Source organism: Wasmannia auropunctata, unplaced genomic scaffold, assembly GCF_000956235.1.
Source record: "Wasmannia auropunctata unplaced genomic scaffold, wasmannia.A_1.0 LD336090.1, whole genome shotgun sequence".
Classification (NCBI taxonomy): domain Eukaryota; kingdom Metazoa; phylum Arthropoda; class Insecta; order Hymenoptera; family Formicidae; genus Wasmannia; species Wasmannia auropunctata.
The window spans coordinates 1,856,687-1,876,882 of record NW_012026800.1 but is presented as its reverse complement, the minus strand read 5'-3'; the positions used below and the strand labels follow the sequence as shown (position 1 = coordinate 1,876,882).

Sequence of the window (20,196 nt, the reverse complement as noted above, 5' to 3'; positions counted from 1 at the left end):
TATTCATTAATTTTCATAATTATAATAATTCATATGTTTTATTAGACAAAATTTCTTGTAAAAATTACTTTTTGTACTCCTACTATTTATGATATAATACGATACGATAGATAATATATTATGATATAATAATACTACAAAATGTAAGCAGCAAAACGCGGATTGAATTTTACAGCAAGTACATTTTGTTCATCGTATCTCGTGCGACGGAACCTCATTTTAAACGGCACGGTGAGAGTGCCGATTACCATTAAGAAAAATATATAGAAGCTACCGGAAGCGATCGTGCGTAAAGTATAGGCTATGCGAGAAGACGCGCGAGTCGCTTTCTCGTCTCGTTTATCCGACTCTTTGGCTCTGGGAAAAAAAAAATCGACGTGACGCAGAAATATTCTGTCTCGTAGTGACGACGCGCAATCGAATGTCACATCCCACGTGAATCCGCGACAGGAAGAACGATTGTAGGCCCCGTACGACAAACATCAATCATCGATACATATATATAACGCCGGACGTTCGAGCAAATAGGGCGGAGCAAGCAAAATGGGACCGGGGCGTGAATTCACCGACACATATGATTTATCCCTCTCTCGGAGCGCACCGTTCAGATTTATCTCGCCTCGTAGTAACTTCCGAACCATAATCGCGAGAGATTAACTTACGAAGTACCGCCGGCACATTTAATTGCGAAGGTGGCTTAACTGTGGCGTTAATCAGCCGGTGCCGAGTTCTCGATCTTCCTCCGGTGCACACGATGCACCACGTACCCGTACATTAAGTAAGTATATCGCGATATCCGTGTTTATACTCACATTGAAGTAAATCCGCTTCCGAGCCGAGCCTCATCATGCGTGCTCGCATCAAACGACCGTTGTTGATTCTCGACGCCCGACTGAATTTACGGCAAACAGCTAATTTGCATTCTACCGGTGCATCGTGCAGAACAGATACCACGCGTGTATTATTCATCCGCCGTATGCGAGATACGGAAAAGCCTTTAACGCCTTTCAGCTGCTCTGTCGGGCTACTTCATATTACATACGCACGAATATTTTACATACGCGAGATATTTCTTTCGCGTATTATGTGTTTAAATCCTTCTCTCTCTCTCTCTCTCTCTCTCTTTCTCTCTGTGATAAATCACAGAATATTATTTGCGAACAGTTGTAAGCGCCTTAATACAGACGGAATATCATGTTGGCTTTTAGAAACATGGAGAGAATTGACATGATTAAACCGAGACTACAATTTTTGACGGTACTCGCGACGATTAGAGATTTGAAGAATAAAATTATCGCGTAAATATTGGTAGAATCAAATTGGATTTTGTATATAGATTGACGTTATAGAAAACACGAAGATAAACTATTCAAAAATATTTCAAATTCTACCGGAAATTCCCGATTGAGAACTGAGTTATCGCGTAGAATAGAACGCTTAAGTATGTATCAAGTCGTAACATCGCGCGCTGAAAGGGTTAATCGAATTTCCACGATGTATAGCTAACGTACTCGCATCGACGATCGCCTTCCCGCCAATTCTTCAGTGAACTTCGGTGAATTCGTGTAATTCGCGAATCGGTATTTGGAAGAGTAATATCGACTGACCTTCGCCCGGTTTCCGATCGAGTCCGCCAGCGGAAGTGGCCCGTTTCTTGCTGCCGTCCAGCTCCCTCTCGGAGGACCTCCTGGTGAGGGGCTGCGCGGCAGAGAACATCATGACATTGGTCGTGGAGGTGGCCCTGCGGGTGCCCCAGAAGGTAGCGCCGCCGGTGTCGGCGGGCTCCAGCATCCGCGGCGTGGAGCTGCCAAACGCGAAAACGATGTGCGACCTCTCGTTCCTCCTCTTCGCCTCGATGCGCGCCTCTCTTTCCTGATTTTTGCGGAGGATAGCCTCCCGTCTCTCCCGCTCCGCCTCGCATATCAGCCGTTTTCTCTCTTCGACTTGATTTCGTCTGCGCAAAGAAAGCGACAAAATATGTTCAGACATAATTTCGGATGAAACTTCCTTACGGCTGAGAGAGCTTTAAATGTTTTCTTATTTTACACATATATAATGCAGATGTATAAATTCCTTTCAACGATCTCGGGTTAATTTAATTTAAGCGAGAAAAGGATTTGCATTTGCGTTCTTCAAATTCTCCACGTGAAACTAATCTAATTAATTGATCAATTGGATCGCGATTGCCGATTCTTTCAACTACGGGCTTTTGAATCGACAAACCTGTCGTTATCACGCGATCTGAGCTCATCGATGCGTCTTCGTCGCTCCTCCTCACGCTGTTCGCGGAAGCGTTGCGCGGCGAGAGCCTGCTGCCTGAGCTCCTCCAACTTCCGCTGCCGCTCCTCGTTCTGCCTCTCGCGGACGAGCTTCGCCCTGTCCAACTCCTTCGAGCTTCCCGTCGACTCCCGTCCTGCGAACAATGCGCGAAGCGCACGTATTCAGTATCCACCTGTCCAAACTAGTTGCCAATGCTTAGTTTGTATCGGTTTTTTTTTCACAAACACAGTGAATTAGATTAGAGATCAACGTATCTTTTTTTTTTAGAATTTTATACGAGGAAGTTTTTAATCACATTTTTACTCAATTGTATGTTTAGTAATAGAAATTTCAAGTTAAGCAGGTTTAAATACATTCAGACAATTTACAATTGAAATTATAAAAGATTTTAAGAGAAAATTTGCAATTGAAAATAAATAATTTCAAACAATTTCCAAAGTAAATGCAATATAATATAAACATATCAAAAGTAACGTTATCAAACTAATTACTACTATCACAAATAATTAATTGTTAAAAATAACTTATATATAACGAGACAGAAATGTGTATGCATATATATAATATGTGTGTATGTGGGAACAAGATAATCAGGAGAATACGCGAATTTCATCTCACTAAAAGAAAAGCTAGAGTTTATATATATAATACATCGAGATGGTAACAAAAATAGCTATTTACAAAATGAAATATTTAATCAGAGAAAATGAGTAAAATACAAAGCGCAATTAGAAATATTGTTCAACCCGCAAATGAAGTTTATATGTATTATTAGATCAACATTGTGTAAAATTAACGCGCGAATAGTAACTGTCACCGTTATTTGTTAAGACCGATACAAATGTCGAAAGCGTTAAAAGGCATTTCTATATAATTCGTTAGTATTATCGAAAGAGCAAGAGTCTACTTGAAGAGGAAAGAGGGGAATGGTCTGTACAGTGACCTTGAAAACGTTGATACCTTCATTCTCGTAAGGACGATCGCCGTCGAGGGAGTCCTCGTCGTAGAGACTTCGCGGGCGCTTCACATCTGCCGAGAAGAAAGCGAGACATGTGCGTGTGCACGTAAGATTTCAGGTATTAAGGCTATAGCACGTTACGAATGAACGCATGAATGGATGAATAAATGATTATTACGGTGATTACCGACGCACCTGCCGTGTATAGTGATACAGTATGCAAATGTGTGCCTGGCGCAGTTAAAACGAGTGGTTTTCGCATGCACGTGGTCGCTCGTGTTAATGCAAGATTGTGGAGTTGCTCGTACATGTTAGTGCAAGATGTCGCAACGGAGAAAAGTAATGGATAAATCGTGACGACGTTAACATCGGGTTCTGGTAACTTTTCGCACATAAAATTCCAAAATTTCATTAATAAAATATAATTAGGAATTAAAAATAAAGAAGCATAAAATTTAAAATAACAGAGATTCATTCTGGTTAGTTCTTTTAATGTTCATGTAAAGCACGTTGTCTTTTCATGGGCTATCCTCGGCCTAGTAATCTCATCCAACGAACGGCTTCTTTATCGAGGATAATCTCCATTTTATAAAATGACAACTCCCATTTTTTTAAAAGACATCTCCATCCCGTAATCCTCGTTTGCCTTTTAACTTCTTCAGAGAGAGATAATCAGGAGTACGAGGAAAAAGACTGCAGAATAAATCTGCTCTTCAGACAACGTTCGTTGTAAGTACGATGAAAAACGGGGGTTATGATGCAATATATATGAAAACCATTTTCACTGAATATTAAAAATGTAAGCCGCATTCGCTAAGAAGCTTTCAAGACGAGTTGAAAATTGTGTAATATCGAAAAAAAAATGTTGTGTTTAAGTCAGTTCTCGTTGTTACCAATGCACGGATAAAGGTATGACATTACGCGGAAAATTTCATAGTGTATAGCCTGACAGTTCGAAATGAAATGTTAATTGAAAAAATACAAAGGTCAGGACTGTGCAGGTTATATTTTACTTGCGAAATAATCCGCTTAATATATTTTAGGGCGCAGAGAGGGAACATTTTTCCAGTAAACTTGTCACGTTTATATTACATTTAAATAGAATATACACTCGCGAATGCAACGCATTAGCGATATTATTAATGTACAGCGATATACTTTTTACAATATCGTTTATTAAATTTACAAACTTATCAAGGGATTAGTATTCAAAAGCGTTAACCATTATTCGTCGAACACGCATTCCGTTACACAATTGCCAAATTACACATGATTCGTTAGCATTGTTATTCATTGCACGATAAACTCGTTTTTTTCATGATTTCCGAAATAGCACGCGCCGAAAAATCAATGAAAACGTAACGTCGGCTTTGTTAAATAGCCTAGCAACAGCACTCTTATGGTTCCCATTAAATTAAACGCGATTTGGAACTATAGCAGTATTATTTTGCGGCTTATCCCCCTTCCTCCCTCCCTCCCGTTAGAAAAACAAGTATGATACGATATTCATATTCATACAATACATATATACATATTTTTTCATATAATTGTCCGAGTTTTAGTTAAATTCAATCCTAATGCAAATAAAATTTTGCATCAGGATTTGTCACGCTCTCCGTTACATAGAATCAAACACAGCCGGATATATTTAGATCGCATTAGCTTTTCTAATTACAGCAGAGTTATTAATTATTTCAATTTCAAAATGCAAGTATTATCGTATTGAAATTATCGCATTGGGATACATTAATCTCTCGTTAACAACATCAAAATCATGAAATCTATTGGGTAACAAAACAAATCACGATACATATCACTTTCTGCTTTATAAGCAATTACTTCCGAAAGATTAGATGTGCTTCTGCGCACAGATGCGCACTGCAATTCGAATGCGCTCTCGGTGTTAGATGTTCAACGCATCAATTGCATCAAACACGGCAATTCTCTTAATGTTGCAAAGAGAAAGAGAAAGAGAAACAGAGTTCCACACACAAGTCACACAATCGTTATCGAAGCACGCCGAGCTCAAGCCGAGCATACCTGTCAAAGTGAGCGAGTCGTCACCACCAATCTGGGCGAACCAGTGCATCGTTTGTTCTGCGGAAGACAAATTCGAGGATATACACATTCTCTGACAGCTATAAAGTTCGCGCGGTACTTGCGTTACTCGTCGCGTGACAAACGCGACGCTACCGCTGTGTCGACGAAAGACGTGTACGTTTAACGATCAACGATATCAAAGTGCACTGCCGTAGATAACGCCGACTGGTTCCAGTCAATATTTATCTAAAGACAGCAGTATTGTGCACGTAACACGATATTGCGATTTATTCGACCGCGATATACGTCACTTGCCAAATGATATTATCATTGAAAAGAGAGCAGTTTAAAATTAAATATTATGTCCGTGGCCCTTTGAAGGTTTTATTTTATAAATAAATACGATAAATAAATACCGTTAACAGATCTATCCGCGTAACGCGAAGCCATTCATTAATAAATCCCTACGTTCGAAATTACATTTTCGTCGAGCGACGTCGAGGTATTATATTGATCAACACCTCGTTATCTTCACGTATACACAATCAATCGGTGCGCAATGAAAGTCTTTCGCTTTGCATCGATATCACACGAGAATCTGATATATAGGAGCCCCCACTCCTTCCTATATACTCGCACTAATTGCAACCCGCGACTGGCTTATACTATATTTTCATCCTTCGTCCGCGATCCAGTTTTCGACAAGCGTCAACGGGAACGACCCGCCAAGCTGCCAATATTGTTTCCGGCCGCTGATTGCAAATGCCAGACGGGTGGGAGGGAGGGACGGAAGAGTGCGCGAGGCGAGACAAAGCAGGTGGAAACGGTACCGCTGATGATAATTGGACATGCCATTAGTAATGCGGACGCGGAATCGAACGGCAACGACGAGGAGGGAGAGAAAATGTCGAAGAACGCGCGAGGGGGATGAAATGCCGAAGATTGCGGGAACGCGTATGAAAAGGAGGATGTTTTCGACGTCACGAATATCGAGTTACGTCGCAACATGCAGAAGAGAGGAGATTTTCCGACGATGAAAGCGCCGCTGGATTTTTCAAACAATTATATACATGTGGTATAAGTAATAGAAGACCCTCGCTCACCTTTTATCGGAAGATGGGAAACCGTGCTGAGAGCCACTTGCACGTAAATGTAATTTGGAAGACGAATTCGTATCGAATCACTGGGGAAATACTCGATACTCGCTCGAGCGGTACCAGCTGAAGACGTTCGAGTGGAGGGCTCCAAAAACGAAGAGTAAGGTAAAGTAAAGAGTCGAGAGAGACGAGCAAAAACAAATCGCCATATGGAAGCGTCTCGATAGCGTCGTGTCTGTTCGCTTTAATCATTTACGGGCAAATTGGCGGACTCTATATTTTGCGAAGTTTGCAAAATCGCGAATTATTAAAGCAAAATCTATTCATTATTCACATCTGTGCCACATCGCGTCGTATATTCGCGTCAATAAATCTCTTTCTCTGCGTCTGAATTTAAGTAAAAAACAATTTTCAGCACTCTCATATATTTAATCAAGAACCGACAAGTGGATAAATAACGTAATATAAAATACTGTGGGCACACAACATGCAATCGCAATTCTTGCGGATAAAAAGAGCGGCAAGAGAGAAGGTTCACTGCAAAGCGCGCCCATCAGTTTCATCCGTCCATTATCCTGATCGAAAATAAGTCTTCTTTCAAACTGTGGAAAACAAGGAACTTCCAAAGACGTCGGGACGAGGATAACGATACGTGGAAGATAACGATCGCTGGAACAATATTCTCGAGAATGTACATGCAAAACGCATCAATTTGGTATTGCACGCAATCCCGGGAGCTGTTAATCTCCGGTCATTCGGAAACGCACAATGCGTCCCGATCCATCCATCTCTCTCAAAGCTGTCGCCCACACAATATCGCCGTTAATTCACCGGCTTTTGACGAATGGAACGGAATAGCGAGTGGGGAACAATACGGTCGCGTTAAATGCAACGCGCGAAGAATCGGAGAATTGAAGAAGAGATCGAAGTGCTTAGAAACGGACTGCAAAGTGACGTCAAAAAAGAATTTTATTCTTGGAAAAATCTGGTATAACATATATGCAAATTTCTAGAATAGAAAAGAAAAATGATAAATCTATTCAAAATATGTATCCTGTGGAAACGTCAGATTTAGACTCGGCAATATCTTGCCTAAAAACTGCTTGTTAAGGAACCATGTATAGCACAGAAGTCTTTCAATACGACAAATCGCTCTCGGCAGCGCGCCGTGTTGTTTTAGGCAGGTTAAAATTCCAATTCTCGTGGCGATATTTTTGGCGATACGTCCGCAAATTCGAGACGCAAAGGGGATAGGTGGAAACAATGCGGTAACCGAGAAAATTTTAACGAATGGGAGACACAACATGACGCACGCCGTGTCGCCCGGAGGGATGCGCTCGTTCGAACCGGCGCGACGGCGGTGTATCTATCAGGCAGCCACAGTCATCATCGTCGTTGTCTTCGAGGCTCAAACGTTGGAAAATCCTCCGGTAGATACACACGGCTCTGTTAATCTCCCTTCGCCTGGAAGTGGGTCGGAAAACAATGGAATCCGTCGCTTCCATCTCCCGCTCTGCGTGACTGGGACTGTCTTCCCAATCCTCTCCCCTTTACTTCTTTCCACCTCCCCGGCTTTTCCTCTCGAATCCTCGATTCAGCCACTCGACTATTCTATCTCGCCAACCTTACTCGAGTGGCGGTAGTGTAGAATGCGAATAGATACGCGCTGGTTCGAGCCACGCGAATGATCCACGAGATGTTATCAAGGGTAACGAGATTTTCTCATCGATGATCGTGCTTTTCGCGTTTGCCGAAGCGATAACTATCGCGAGTAACATTGAGATATTTGTATGAATTATATTATAGGAAGAATATATAATATAATAGTAGAGATAAGTTTTAACAATACTTTTTACTTGCAGATATAGTAGATAATCTATGTGGAAGAACAAATTTAAGGAAGACATATATTTTAAGTCATTTTATTCAGTTATTTTTTATGATTAGTTGTTGATATTTAATTTGTATGTGTATTTTAAATTTCTAATTTATACAAGATCAATTTCTATCTATTGATCGTATCATATTTATTATTTATTAAAATATATTCTTAGAAATTTTTTCGATCTGTCGTAGAGAAATTTTATGTAAGTAAATTTTTAATGAAGGCTGTAGGATGACAATCGAAATTGTTCTCATTTCTCACGCTCTAGGATGCTGGTGTTTTGCTAATATTTGATGAGCGAACGTGCTTCTTGGGCACAGACGATAAGTATTTATACTTCGAATTTAAAGCCCCGATAATTCTCTTCGTCTTTTAAGTTAAACAAAGGCACTTTAAACATTGCGCAAGTACTTCGTTAGTTTTTAGATAAACTGGAGAAAGTAACTCGGGGAAAGACATAACACCGCGAATGTTCTTCCCGGACAATATCTTCCCATTTTTTTCTTACTTATTTTTCTCGTAAAATCCGTTATTAAAATAAGAGACGAATTAAACTTTCCATTGCAAACTTTCAACTGCACATAATTAAGTATAAGTTAATGTGTTATTAAATTAATGTTATATTTAATAAATTATCTGTTGCCGACGTACGCACGTACTCGCGTTTGACGCACGGACGCTGCTCGTTAGTCCAGATTTAATTGTGCCAGTCGCCTAGACGTATTTAATTATGCAAACGAGTGATAAATTACGCATCGCGCATTACTTCGTTGCAAATTGAATTTTTGTGCGTTACCGTGCGCGCGATTTTTCCGGCCGCCGCGTGAGGGACGCTATTTGGCAATTTTCACGAGCGCGCTTTTCACGATTGATTAAACTAACAGCATCGCCCACAAAAGCGCCGAGCGCAATTGAAGCGTTATTAAATCCACTTGACCGTTTCGCAGATTCGAAACCGAGAGAATTGCATTCGTTATCTCGCCGCGACCCTCGGAGGTCGGTAACTTCGGATTCATCGCGAACTCCCGATAGCACACTCCCGATGCCGGCGCAGATTGGAAAGCAGTTACGTGGTTTCCCGCCCGAGATTAATATCGTTATCGATTGCGGAATATCGGTCGACGTGGCAACCTACATTTCTTACGAAAATTCGCCAAGGATTTTGAATTTACGCAAGGCACCTGGCAAACCGGTTAAGTTCTCGTGCAAATTATGCAAAGTTGTTTTAATAATTTTTTAAATAAACGAAATGAGGAACTTTATGAAGCTGATTATTTAACACTATTACAACTCAAATTAGCGTAATTTGTGTTAATCATGTAGCATTTATAGCCGATAGAATCGATACAGAAATGCTAAGCGAAAGTGTCTTATATTTCCCTTTCAAACACTTGGAGCAATTCTGTGCCGTGCTTCTTTGCATTTTAAAAATACCACGTGCTGGAATATTTTTCAGGTCTCTCCAATAAAATCTGACCTGTATACCCGTACGTACATACGCCCGTGTCACTTGTATCACAAATAAATGATCAAGCTGTGCTCTCAAGCGTCACGGAGATGTCTGTAGACACGGGGGTGCGATATTAAAAAGTGCATCGCGTCCAAATCCGCCGTGTAAATGTCAAAAAGCCACCGTGAGAGGTATATCACATTGAGCATCACACTCGCTGTGAAGTAATAAAAAGTACTCGAGCCGCGGTGCTTTCGCCCGAAAACCAGCTAGAATGTACGTCAAGATAGACGAGGGAAAGAGAGGGGGAAGAATTAAATTAAATTATAGAGCACAAGCTACCGAGCACACCGTGTTACATCATTTTCATAAACGAAGGCTTTTTGCTTAAAATGATGAATTTTACAAGGAACTTTAGAAGAGTTATTTATTAAACCGGAGGTTTTATTAATGCTTGCTGCTAAGAATATCAAAGCGTTTAATTGTCTATTCTGAGATACAATTGTGGAGGATACGATCCTCCTTTCTGCTCGGTAGACCGGTAATTTATTACAGCAAACGAAAATACCCTAAATGCAGTCGGTCGTGCTCGTCGAACTTACCCTTCGTGAGAGAGTGGCGATTGTGTGCAGAACTGGACCTTTGGTTAGTTTCCTCAGGAGCGGCTCCAGCTGCAAAATAAATTGTTCGACGTAAAACAACTATCTCTCTGCTGTCCGAAGTCAATTTAGTGAATATGTTAACGTATATTATAGCAGTGAATAAAAATTTAATTAAAAGCGGCCGCCGTCCGACGGCATACGGTTTCGAACGCTTCAAGCACCTTGCGCCGGTATTAGTATTCCAGTAGCCGCATCAATTCCTCGCCGGTGAGACAACCGGTGTCATCCCGTGGCAGACGGAAGGCAGAATATTTAATTAAAATTACTATTTTGGATCATACCCCTAAATTCTGAATTTAATCTACAGGATTATCGATTGAAGCACTTTAGACGCTCTCTAATCTATGTCAGAATTCAGGATAGAATTCTATTTATAATTTCATGTGTGTCATGTATATTTTCAATTGTGTGATTCTAAATCGCGTTTAAAGTTGGCTACTGTAACCGACGAAAATAACGATATATTTCACAACTTCGCAATTAACTCCGTAACGTCTCAACGTTCAAAATTTGGTATTTGCGTGATAAAGTTAAGCGGATGAAAGGCAGATTCCGAGACACGTTTATTACTAAATGTCAGGAAGTTTTCCGCATATCGTTTCTACAATCGCAAATAAAACCGAGATAGCGACGGCGAGCGAGGCGAGACTGTCACACGTGCCACGAAGAAATTGCATTATGCCAACGAATATCGAATTGTGCAACGCGTGTAGGTAAAGGGCGGAGGACGAGGGACGTTGCGTATCTGGCGTACGGCGTGTATAGGGTATATAGATACGCGTAGTTGAACTTCGACATTTCGCCGAGAGGGTCTTTTCCTTCCCATTACGCGGAGACATTCACCGACTCAATTGGGTACAACTCGGGCGCGCGCTAGTGAAAAGATTCGATATGCAGGTTCATGTCCTCCGAAATGAAGCGTATATCTTCGGCGTAATTCACTCTTCGAGATTCGAGAGATTTCGTTCTTATTTGCGAGGGACTTATTGCTATTTAATTTTTGCGAATGACTGTAATCGTGGAGCAAATTGAATGAAAAAAGTGGGAGGATTATGTATACATGATATTTACAAAAATTGAGTTATTTGCTTCGATTCCAATCTAGATTTACTTTACAAATGTGAAAGTGCACATTTCTGAAGTAGATTCCTTAGATTTGAAAGAGAGAACACACATATAAAAGTGTACTACAGACATAAATATATGCGTAATTGGAATGAAAGACTAACGCACACATATTCGAATCCCTATATATTAATTCATTTAGAAAAATTACACTTCGCTATTTCCTTTTCCCTAGAAAATTTCCTTTTCCCTAGTCGGGATTACCATATTAAAAATGTTAAGCTTCTTAAAAGCGTGCTGAGAAAGAATAAATTTTCCAAGTTAACGTAGCAAGAGAGGTGAATTACTATATTCAGCTTAATGCAGCGATGATTCATCGACAATTTAGAGAAAAAATCTAAATTACCTGCTGCATAAGAAACAACGGAAGAGAGTACTTAGGCTCTAATTCCAGCCGCAAGATAAGATTTTAAGTGAGAGCAGAGTGGAGAGAGAGAGAGAGAGAGTAGGAAGAGAATAATCCGAGCCGACGGTGAATCTCGCTTCCTACAGCAGGTGTGTGTTTGTGTGTGTGCTGCAGTTTAAAGTATCGGGCGGCGGAGATAATGATGCGGAACGACGGATGAGGACGCTAACGATGATAACGCGAGACGTTCATGGTGAGGAGAAAGCATTTTATCTCGCGCGTCGTCGACATTCACCATCGATAGCCGCTCTTACCCAGGGACAGCACTCGAAATTCTCGCTAAATTCGCGCTATTAAGATCCGCGGATAATGAAGACGGAGAGAGTGTGGGACGACGAGCGTCGAGATAGAATCACCGATGCAGCGCGCGCATCGCTAAGGGAAACGTCAGACACGGGAGGCGAAAAGCCGGAATGGTATCCTTTGTGGTTTAAAGATGCCGGAGATATAATGCTTTAGGTGGCGTCGACGCGCGTCGCGGCGATTTGTCAGGATTGGAGAGAGTACTCGCTGAGAATCCGGCTCGTTCAACGATGTGCTCTTCGGCTGATGGTACAATAACCGCCAGTTTTACGTTGACTCCTTGAAGGATGCAGTCATTTACACTACTGTTAATTATACCATAAATACAAAAGCTTTTTCGCATTAATCTCGATTCGTGACACCTATTAATCGGCAAAAAATTGTACGCGATGTACGAAATGTTTGGAAAAAGAATGGAACAATGGCGTTCAGTAGAAAAAGTGGCTTTGCAACTGTTGTAAAATTCTTTAACATGATTGGTTTATACATTTAGATCCATGAAGAACTAAGAGCAAGAACCAATCATGTTGAAAAATCTTACAACAACAGTTGCAAAGTTGATTTCTCTACTAAACGCAGCCAATAAATCATTCATTTTGAAAATTATACCTAAAACGAATATCAGAAGCTATTGATTTATTCAGCTGTGTAAAGTTGGCCTCCTTACTATGCTGAAAATCCACTAACGATCATTACTCGATTGATGGTCGTTTGGTAGTCGTTTGGTAGTATTTGGTAGTTCATTCCCGATGAATGATATATGTCAAAATTATAAATAACAATACAAAAAAACATACGTGCATGAAGTTAGCTTCTCCTTTCGCAAAATATGGTTCTCCAGATTGCGTAAATAACATAAGCATTCGTTTGGTGATTATTTATTGATATTTGATAGTCCATTCTCGATGATTAATCAAAATAAGTAATCAAAATTAATGAATAAAATGAGTAATCATAAAATTATAAATAATTATACGAAAAAAAGACATACATGAACTTACAACTTTGATTACCATTCATTGAACTATAAAACGTTAATATTATAAACAATCACCAAACGAATGTTTAAAGTTACTTACGCAGTCTGGAAAGCCATATTTTGCGAAAGAAGGGGCTAATTTCACGCGCATACCTTTTTTTATTTACAACTTTGACTACCATTCATTGGGAATGAACTACCAAATACTACCAAACGACCACCAATCGAATGGTAATGGTTAGTAATCGTTAGTGGATTTTCAGTAGTGGAGTGGGGCAACTTTTGTATACAGCTGGATTATTCTATTAAATCTCAGAGAAAATATTTTATGTTACGCGCGCGCCGGTAGAGAGCATCAATTCTTTAGAGAATCTCATTCGAAGTCTCTAAACACTTTTACGCTTCAATGCCGCACTTTTCCTCCCCCGAGGGATTAAGCCCGACGACATTGGAGCGAGGCGAATGAATCGAAATCGCGTTTACTGCGTCACCGAATGGAGTACGAATGGGAGTGTCGCGCGAATTTAGATTCGCTCGAAACTGCAGCGGGAATACAAAGCGGGATAAAAAGAAACGGCCGCGCGGAAATAAACATGAATACGCGAGTTCTTGCATGTACATGACAAGCGGCGGGCAATGTTCGAACAGCATCGCGAATGTTTCGTAATCTTCGCGATTTGCTGTCGAATAACTGCGTCGCTATCTGACTACACCTGATCGTGCAACGGCAAACAGTACTACGTGAAAGAGCACTTACCAGCGAGAAATCTTTATGCTCTCAGTTGACGGAGGATTTTAGGATTTTGTTTGCATCTTAACCTTTAAACTACCATGCCCAAAAAAATCACACTAACCACAATGTCAGACCGCTATTATGCTTCCGCTAATTTTATAAGTTAATTATAATCAAAATGTATGTTTTCTGAATATTTGTTGATGGGAAAAGGAAAACTATGTTTTAATGTAAGGGTTAACAAAGAAATCTCGTATACAATAGAAATAAAATATATTTAAATGGTGACAAATAAGAAAATTGTTGATAAGTAACGTTTCAATAGCGGTCTGCGAAACCAATATAGTGGTTTAAAGGTTAAAAAACACGATAGGACTCTATTTCGGAAATTTTTTTCCAAAATTTCTAAATATTATTTTAATATTAAAATACTTAATATATAATACATAGTAATATATTTTATTTAATGTTAAAATAATGTTAAAATAGCTTTCAGTACCACTTCTAAGTGTTCATAAAAAAATTGACATAAAGATATGTTATAATTAAGTTGTTTTTTTTTTGCGAAAGATTCATTGTTGCACACTTATGTTGTAAATCAATTGCTCTGCCTTGTTTATTGTTCCGAAAAATAATTCATATTTTAAAATTCAAAATTCTGAGCATATGAAAACATTTTGATGTTATATCACATCCGTTGCATCGCTCAGAACTCGGCGACGTCTCAATTTTTAAATGGGAGTCTTTTGTATTCCCGCACAAACTGAGCTTGCCAGGGGGTACTTTTCTGGATGTGTAACAATTCTTATCGTATCTTGCCAGTCCGGAGTTACATTCTCGCTGCATAGGGGAAAAAGTGCACTCACTAGCGGCCATAAATTTCCGGGCATTCTCATGCAAAATAATCTAGAAGAACGAACGGGATGGTATGTTTGGAAAAAAATTCAAAAGAAGCGAAACGAAGTCTCGAACTCTTTCACATTGTTAGAATAGATTTCATTGACTTTAAAAATATTCTTTTCGCGCAATTAGATGGAGTTTGAAGTTTGACGCAGAGAAGAGACCTGCACGCGGATGCGCGTAAAACGTGTGCAAAAATTTTTTATTTCCAACCAAGAAACGTTACGTGAACAGTGATCAGTGAAAAATCTCGGCTATTTGCGTTACGTAAGAAATTCGAGCGCAGACAACGGAGTTGTCAATTTGCATAAATCTCCGACCGAAGGGGGACCGTATTGTTAATAAATTACGAACGAGAGCAAGAATGTCGGTCTGCGACATGAATTAATTCCTCGCCTCCCTTCTCGAAGGCCGCGTGATACTAGTAGCCGGATTCATTTGCAGGTCATTAGCAAGAACCGGTGATTACCTACGTCGCGTTGCGTACACTCGAATGCGCCTCAAGGTCTCGAGAGCAAATATCAGCAGCCGTTTAACTAGTTGGCAAATACACGCTAACGCATTTAGCGCGACGGTCGCTGGTGATTCGGCATTGCGTCGTGTGTACGTGCAGACACACACACATAGTGGTTCGATAAACAACGCGGAAATGCAAATCTGCAGCGAAAGCTTTCAGGCCGGTTTTAACGGCAATTTACGAATGAAGCAGCGTCCCCGATGCATTATTTGCTCTATAAGGCCATATGAAAAATTGGCGGAGGATTTTTGTTAAATTGGCTCTTCCACACAAACGTCGAACAATCCTTAAACAAATGTAAATTTGAAATCACTGTCTTATGACATTATTCTGTAATCACGCGTTTAAGATACTGTCGGTGTTACGATATTCGGTTGATCTTATTTGATAAGATTCGTAATTTTACGTGGAGTAACTCAATAAGATTGAATTTAAGTAGCGTAATTAAGTGGAATCCTTCAGTTATATTTTTTATTAAATAGGTTCTTCGACACAAACGTCGAACAATCCTTAAACAAACGTAAATTTGAAATAACTGTCTTATCACATTATTCTGTAATCATGCGTTTAAGATACTGTCAGATTTTTTTCAGTGTTACGATATCGATTGATCTTTTATGATAAAATTCGTAATTTTACGCGGAGTAACTCGATAAGATTGAATTTAAGTAGTGTAATTAGGTGGAATTCTTCAGTTCTATTTTTTTTCATTAAAGTATAACAGAATGTCATATTAAAATGTAATCTGGAGATACCGTATCGGGGCAACGTCATAATGAATTTGTATTGGCCGGTTTATAGGATGCTGAAGAGAGTTAATTGCCGCCAGAAGAAATAGCAGGTGCTCGCTCTTCAGAGTGTCCTAACCGGTGACACGACGCTCCACCGTACTGTGAAAAGGCGCTTAAATTGCCGGCAGCGTACAATCCCGGAGAGAGCCGCGCGTATCTTGATCGGACAATGGAGAATCGCCGTCCTTCGCGTCGCAATTAAATCATCGATCGACCGAGTAGTCAATTGCAATGTTCTGATGGTTTTACACATTTTTCACACGAGGGTGTAAGATGCGCGACAAATAAATTTTATTCGTGTTTCGATAAAGTTCTAGAATCTAATTAAAATATACTAATTAAAATAGTGAGAAAAAGAAGATTCTGTATTTGCGAGAGATACGTGATAGTTCAATTTTTTATTGGATATGTACAATATATATCTATTCTTAGGTATTACATATTTTTTGTAATATTTAATTTTAAATGGCCAAAAATATCTAGAATTACATTATGCCTTTATACATTAAAAAATTAAAGTTTATTAAAACGCGTTAAAATTGAATTTGACGAAACTGACAGCTTCACTAGATATATCAATATTGGTATCAATTTCCGGTCGCTAGCAATTTTTATTAAAAGTTGCCTTATCACGAGATCGCTACTTCCACGAGAGTAAATGCATTGTTTAAATAGAAAGAAGATTGCGATGTATTTGCGAGAAGCTAACAAGGAAGCTCGACGTCGCTCGTTTTCCTTTCTCATCAAGGCAATACAGTAAGCCTTAAAAGGACGAGGCTGCCGAGGAGGAAGAAAAAGGAGACCAGTGATGGACGGGAAGGGAGCGTCGGCTATCAAGCGATATATTAATTTAACGGCTGGGTAGTCTAGCAGAAGAACAGGGCGACCTATTAGGCTTGCGGGGAGAAAATAAGTTCTCGAAAAACCAGAACTTTAATCATTCCCCTCCAGTAACGTTAGGCCTGCAGCAGTAAGACTCTTGCCTTAAATAATATAATTTGAAGAAACATATCAAATTTTCTCAAAATGCCGTGGAAATTTTGAAACTATTGTTGAAGTCGTCAAATTAAACGGAGAGAGAAACAGATGAGTGGTTTGTAAGTAAAATGATCGCGAAGAAAATATTTTCGAGCTACACGGAAAGAACAATTTTGCTGAATCCAAATCTGAAAATAATTTTTGTTCAATAATCAAAATAATTTTATACGAAAGTCAAAATAATTGCTAGAATATCAAAATGTTTTATAGCAATGCTTATCAGTTTTAACATTCCAACAAATTATTTTGATGATTCAATAAAAAATTATTTTCAGATTTGTTTTTAGCAAAATATTTAGACCTTTCAACAAAATCGTTCTTTCTGTGTAATGTTAGAATTTTTAAAGAAATCTCGCGTTATTATTCGAATAAGCTCTCATTATACGCCAAATCATTGCACTTCGAAGAAATGCTCGTTCCGCAACAACGGGTTGTGCAATGATTCACGTTTATGGCGGCGACGAGCATAAACGCGGGCTTCTTCCTCAGTTATATTCGATCGTTTCCGTCTAATCAGATCGTTACTCTTTGCAACATCGCGAATATGACGAAGAGCAACATCTGTTGTTCGGCGCGTTATATTGCGAATATTTTATCTGCATAATATATACGTCGGGGCTACTCCTATAGTGTTGCGCCGTGATAAATGCAATCGCAAGAGTCCGGGGTTATCTTTAAGAAAAATAAGGAAAGAAATTGTACGTAATCTTTCTCTTGTGTACCAACGGGAGAGGAGGGAGGAAATCCGTCTGCTTTCGACCTGCTTTGGACCGAAAATTTCGTTGCGGTTCGCGTTCCACTCGCTTCCCTCGAGTGGAAATCCGCATTTAAATTTACGCTACTTTCCCTACGCTGCTTCGTATTAAAATTTCATAAGAATTCCTCCGGATGAATGTTATAAGATATTCGTTTCGCTGTCACGTTGTATAATTAGGTATTTAATTCACATTACCGTGCTTCCTCTCTCGACGCGGATATCGTTTAACTCGCGTAACAATTCGAAGTTCCGAATGCTGCAACGCCGCGAGTCTAAAAAGGCAGCGTATCAGGCAGCGCGAACTGACATTTATCCATGCTGAAAATGTCAGAGACAAATGTCTGTAGTGACAAATGCTCCGCATGGTCAGACGCGTCGGATTACACCGAGAGGCGCAATTCCCAGCGCCAATTTCCCGGCAACACACGTCTGTATCGTTCCTTTGTTCAATGTTCGTGCTAATTTTTTTTTTTTAATCGCTCGTTTTCGATGATTCCCACTTGACCGTATCTCCGCGCGGTAACTTCGCCGATTTATCGTCGAAATTTCGCAGCGTTGGCCGCGATAGTTCGAACCATTCGTTATCAATTCTCGAGATCATCTGACATTTAAAAAAAGCGCTGAAATGCGCAAAATAAAATGCTACAGTGTTACATAATCTCTTCCCCAGTAAATTTCTGTACAGAATAAAGATGAAAAGATCTATTTCAAAGCGAGGAAGAAAAAATATATATATTGAAAGCAGAAAATACGAGGCTGATAAACAAGGAAATATTGGCGGAACGCCTCGGCCAAATGTTTTTCTACTGTATTTGAGTTTAATCGTAGTGATCATTTACGCGTGATTCGAAGCGCCGCGGTAAAGTATTTACACGCAGCGGTATCGATTATTTACCGGTATCCGAAACATCGGACTTTCTGCGTAATTTACGAGATGAATAAAGAAACGTTACTTTCCTTAATAAAATGTGCTCCACCGGGAATCGACCGAGAGCAGGCGGGATGAAAAATGGATGGAAATGTGCGTGTTGCGTGCGCTTCGGAATAATAATCCGAGGCCTAGAACGTCAGCGTGTTCTGAATAATGAATAAAATAATGTCAGCGAGATGTGCTGGGAGGGTTTTAATTATTTTAATCCATGCCCAGTTGAATAAAGCAACACAAATGACAGTTTTTGCGTAAAAGTGAGATAAACGGATAAATATTATCTTGAATATATATATATATATATATATATATATAACTAAATAAAATTTGTTTCCATTAGCTTATTATATTTGTAATGAGGCAGACACGTATCGTGACTAGATTGCATTCTGGAAATGATTTGCTCGACAGGCGGAGAGAAGCTAAGACGATTAGATATTATTAAAGAGATTGAGATGATATATATATATTCTCTAGTAAAGATATTCCGTCAAAGCTTCCGAGGTACAAAGACGCCTCCTACGATTATTTGCATGACAGATTAATTATCCTGATGTCCGCGGAAACGCAATTATGCCACGCGTCAGACGCCATCCGCGTCTGAATCGCCTTAATTTTCTGATCGTCCGCTGACGTGCAGCGTCGACGTTCCGCCATGCGGAGGGACACAGCTGATTCGATTCGGAACTCTCGTTTGGACATTTGATGCGGATTCATTTGCATTTCCACACCGAAGCGCCTCACGAGATTACGCGTGCTCTCCCCAACAGAGGAGCTGAATGGTTGCCAAATTACTGCACGAGTCTAGATAGCCATGAGTGGGCATATATACGTGTACAGGAAAAAAGCCCAGCGACTGATTAAAATTCAACAGGCACTTCGCAGAGATTTAAAATCGCGAGAGATAGACACGTCACCCCTCTCGAAATATGTAATCGATAAATATCTCGACAAGCGAGCCGGTATATTTGGTGCAGGCAAGGGCGAAATCTCGAGCTGTGTGAAGTTGCCCCTCCCTCACTACTGAAAATTTCAAAAACGATCATTACCACTCGATTGGTGGTCGTTTAGTAGTATTTGGTAGTCCATTCTCGATAATTGGCAATTAAAGTTGTAAATAATAATATAAAAAAAAGATACGCGCGTGAAGTTGACCCCTTCTTGCGCAAAATATGACTTTCCAAACTACGTAAGTAATCACAACTGTAAATACGTTAAATAATATTTTTAAAAAACTAGAAAAGATGTTGATTACCAATCATCGAGAATGGACTACTAAACGTCAGTAAATAACCACCAAACGAATACAGTTACGATCATTTACGCAGTCTGGAAAGCCATATTTTG

The 20,196-nt window shown here is 39.8% G+C and overlaps 1 protein-coding gene across 3 annotated transcripts in view; it reads right to left on the bottom strand.

Annotated features, from left to right (window-relative positions):
- LOC105447875 (ensconsin) overlaps window positions 1-20,196 on the bottom strand; it is a 164,506-nt gene that overhangs the window by 12,332 nt on the left and 131,978 nt on the right. For all 3 annotated transcript variants that reach the window (XM_011686132.1, XM_011686130.1, XM_011686131.1), the window contains 5 exons: window positions 10,313-10,381; window positions 5,279-5,335; window positions 3,241-3,309; window positions 2,224-2,413; window positions 1,608-1,954 (listed from right to left, as the gene is read on the bottom strand). In XM_011686132.1, the coding sequence (XP_011684434.1) occupies window positions 1,608-1,954; window positions 2,224-2,413; window positions 3,241-3,309; window positions 5,279-5,335; window positions 10,313-10,381 (732 nt within the window). The remainder of the gene's footprint in view (window positions 1-1,607; window positions 1,955-2,223; window positions 2,414-3,240; window positions 3,310-5,278; window positions 5,336-10,312; window positions 10,382-20,196) is intronic.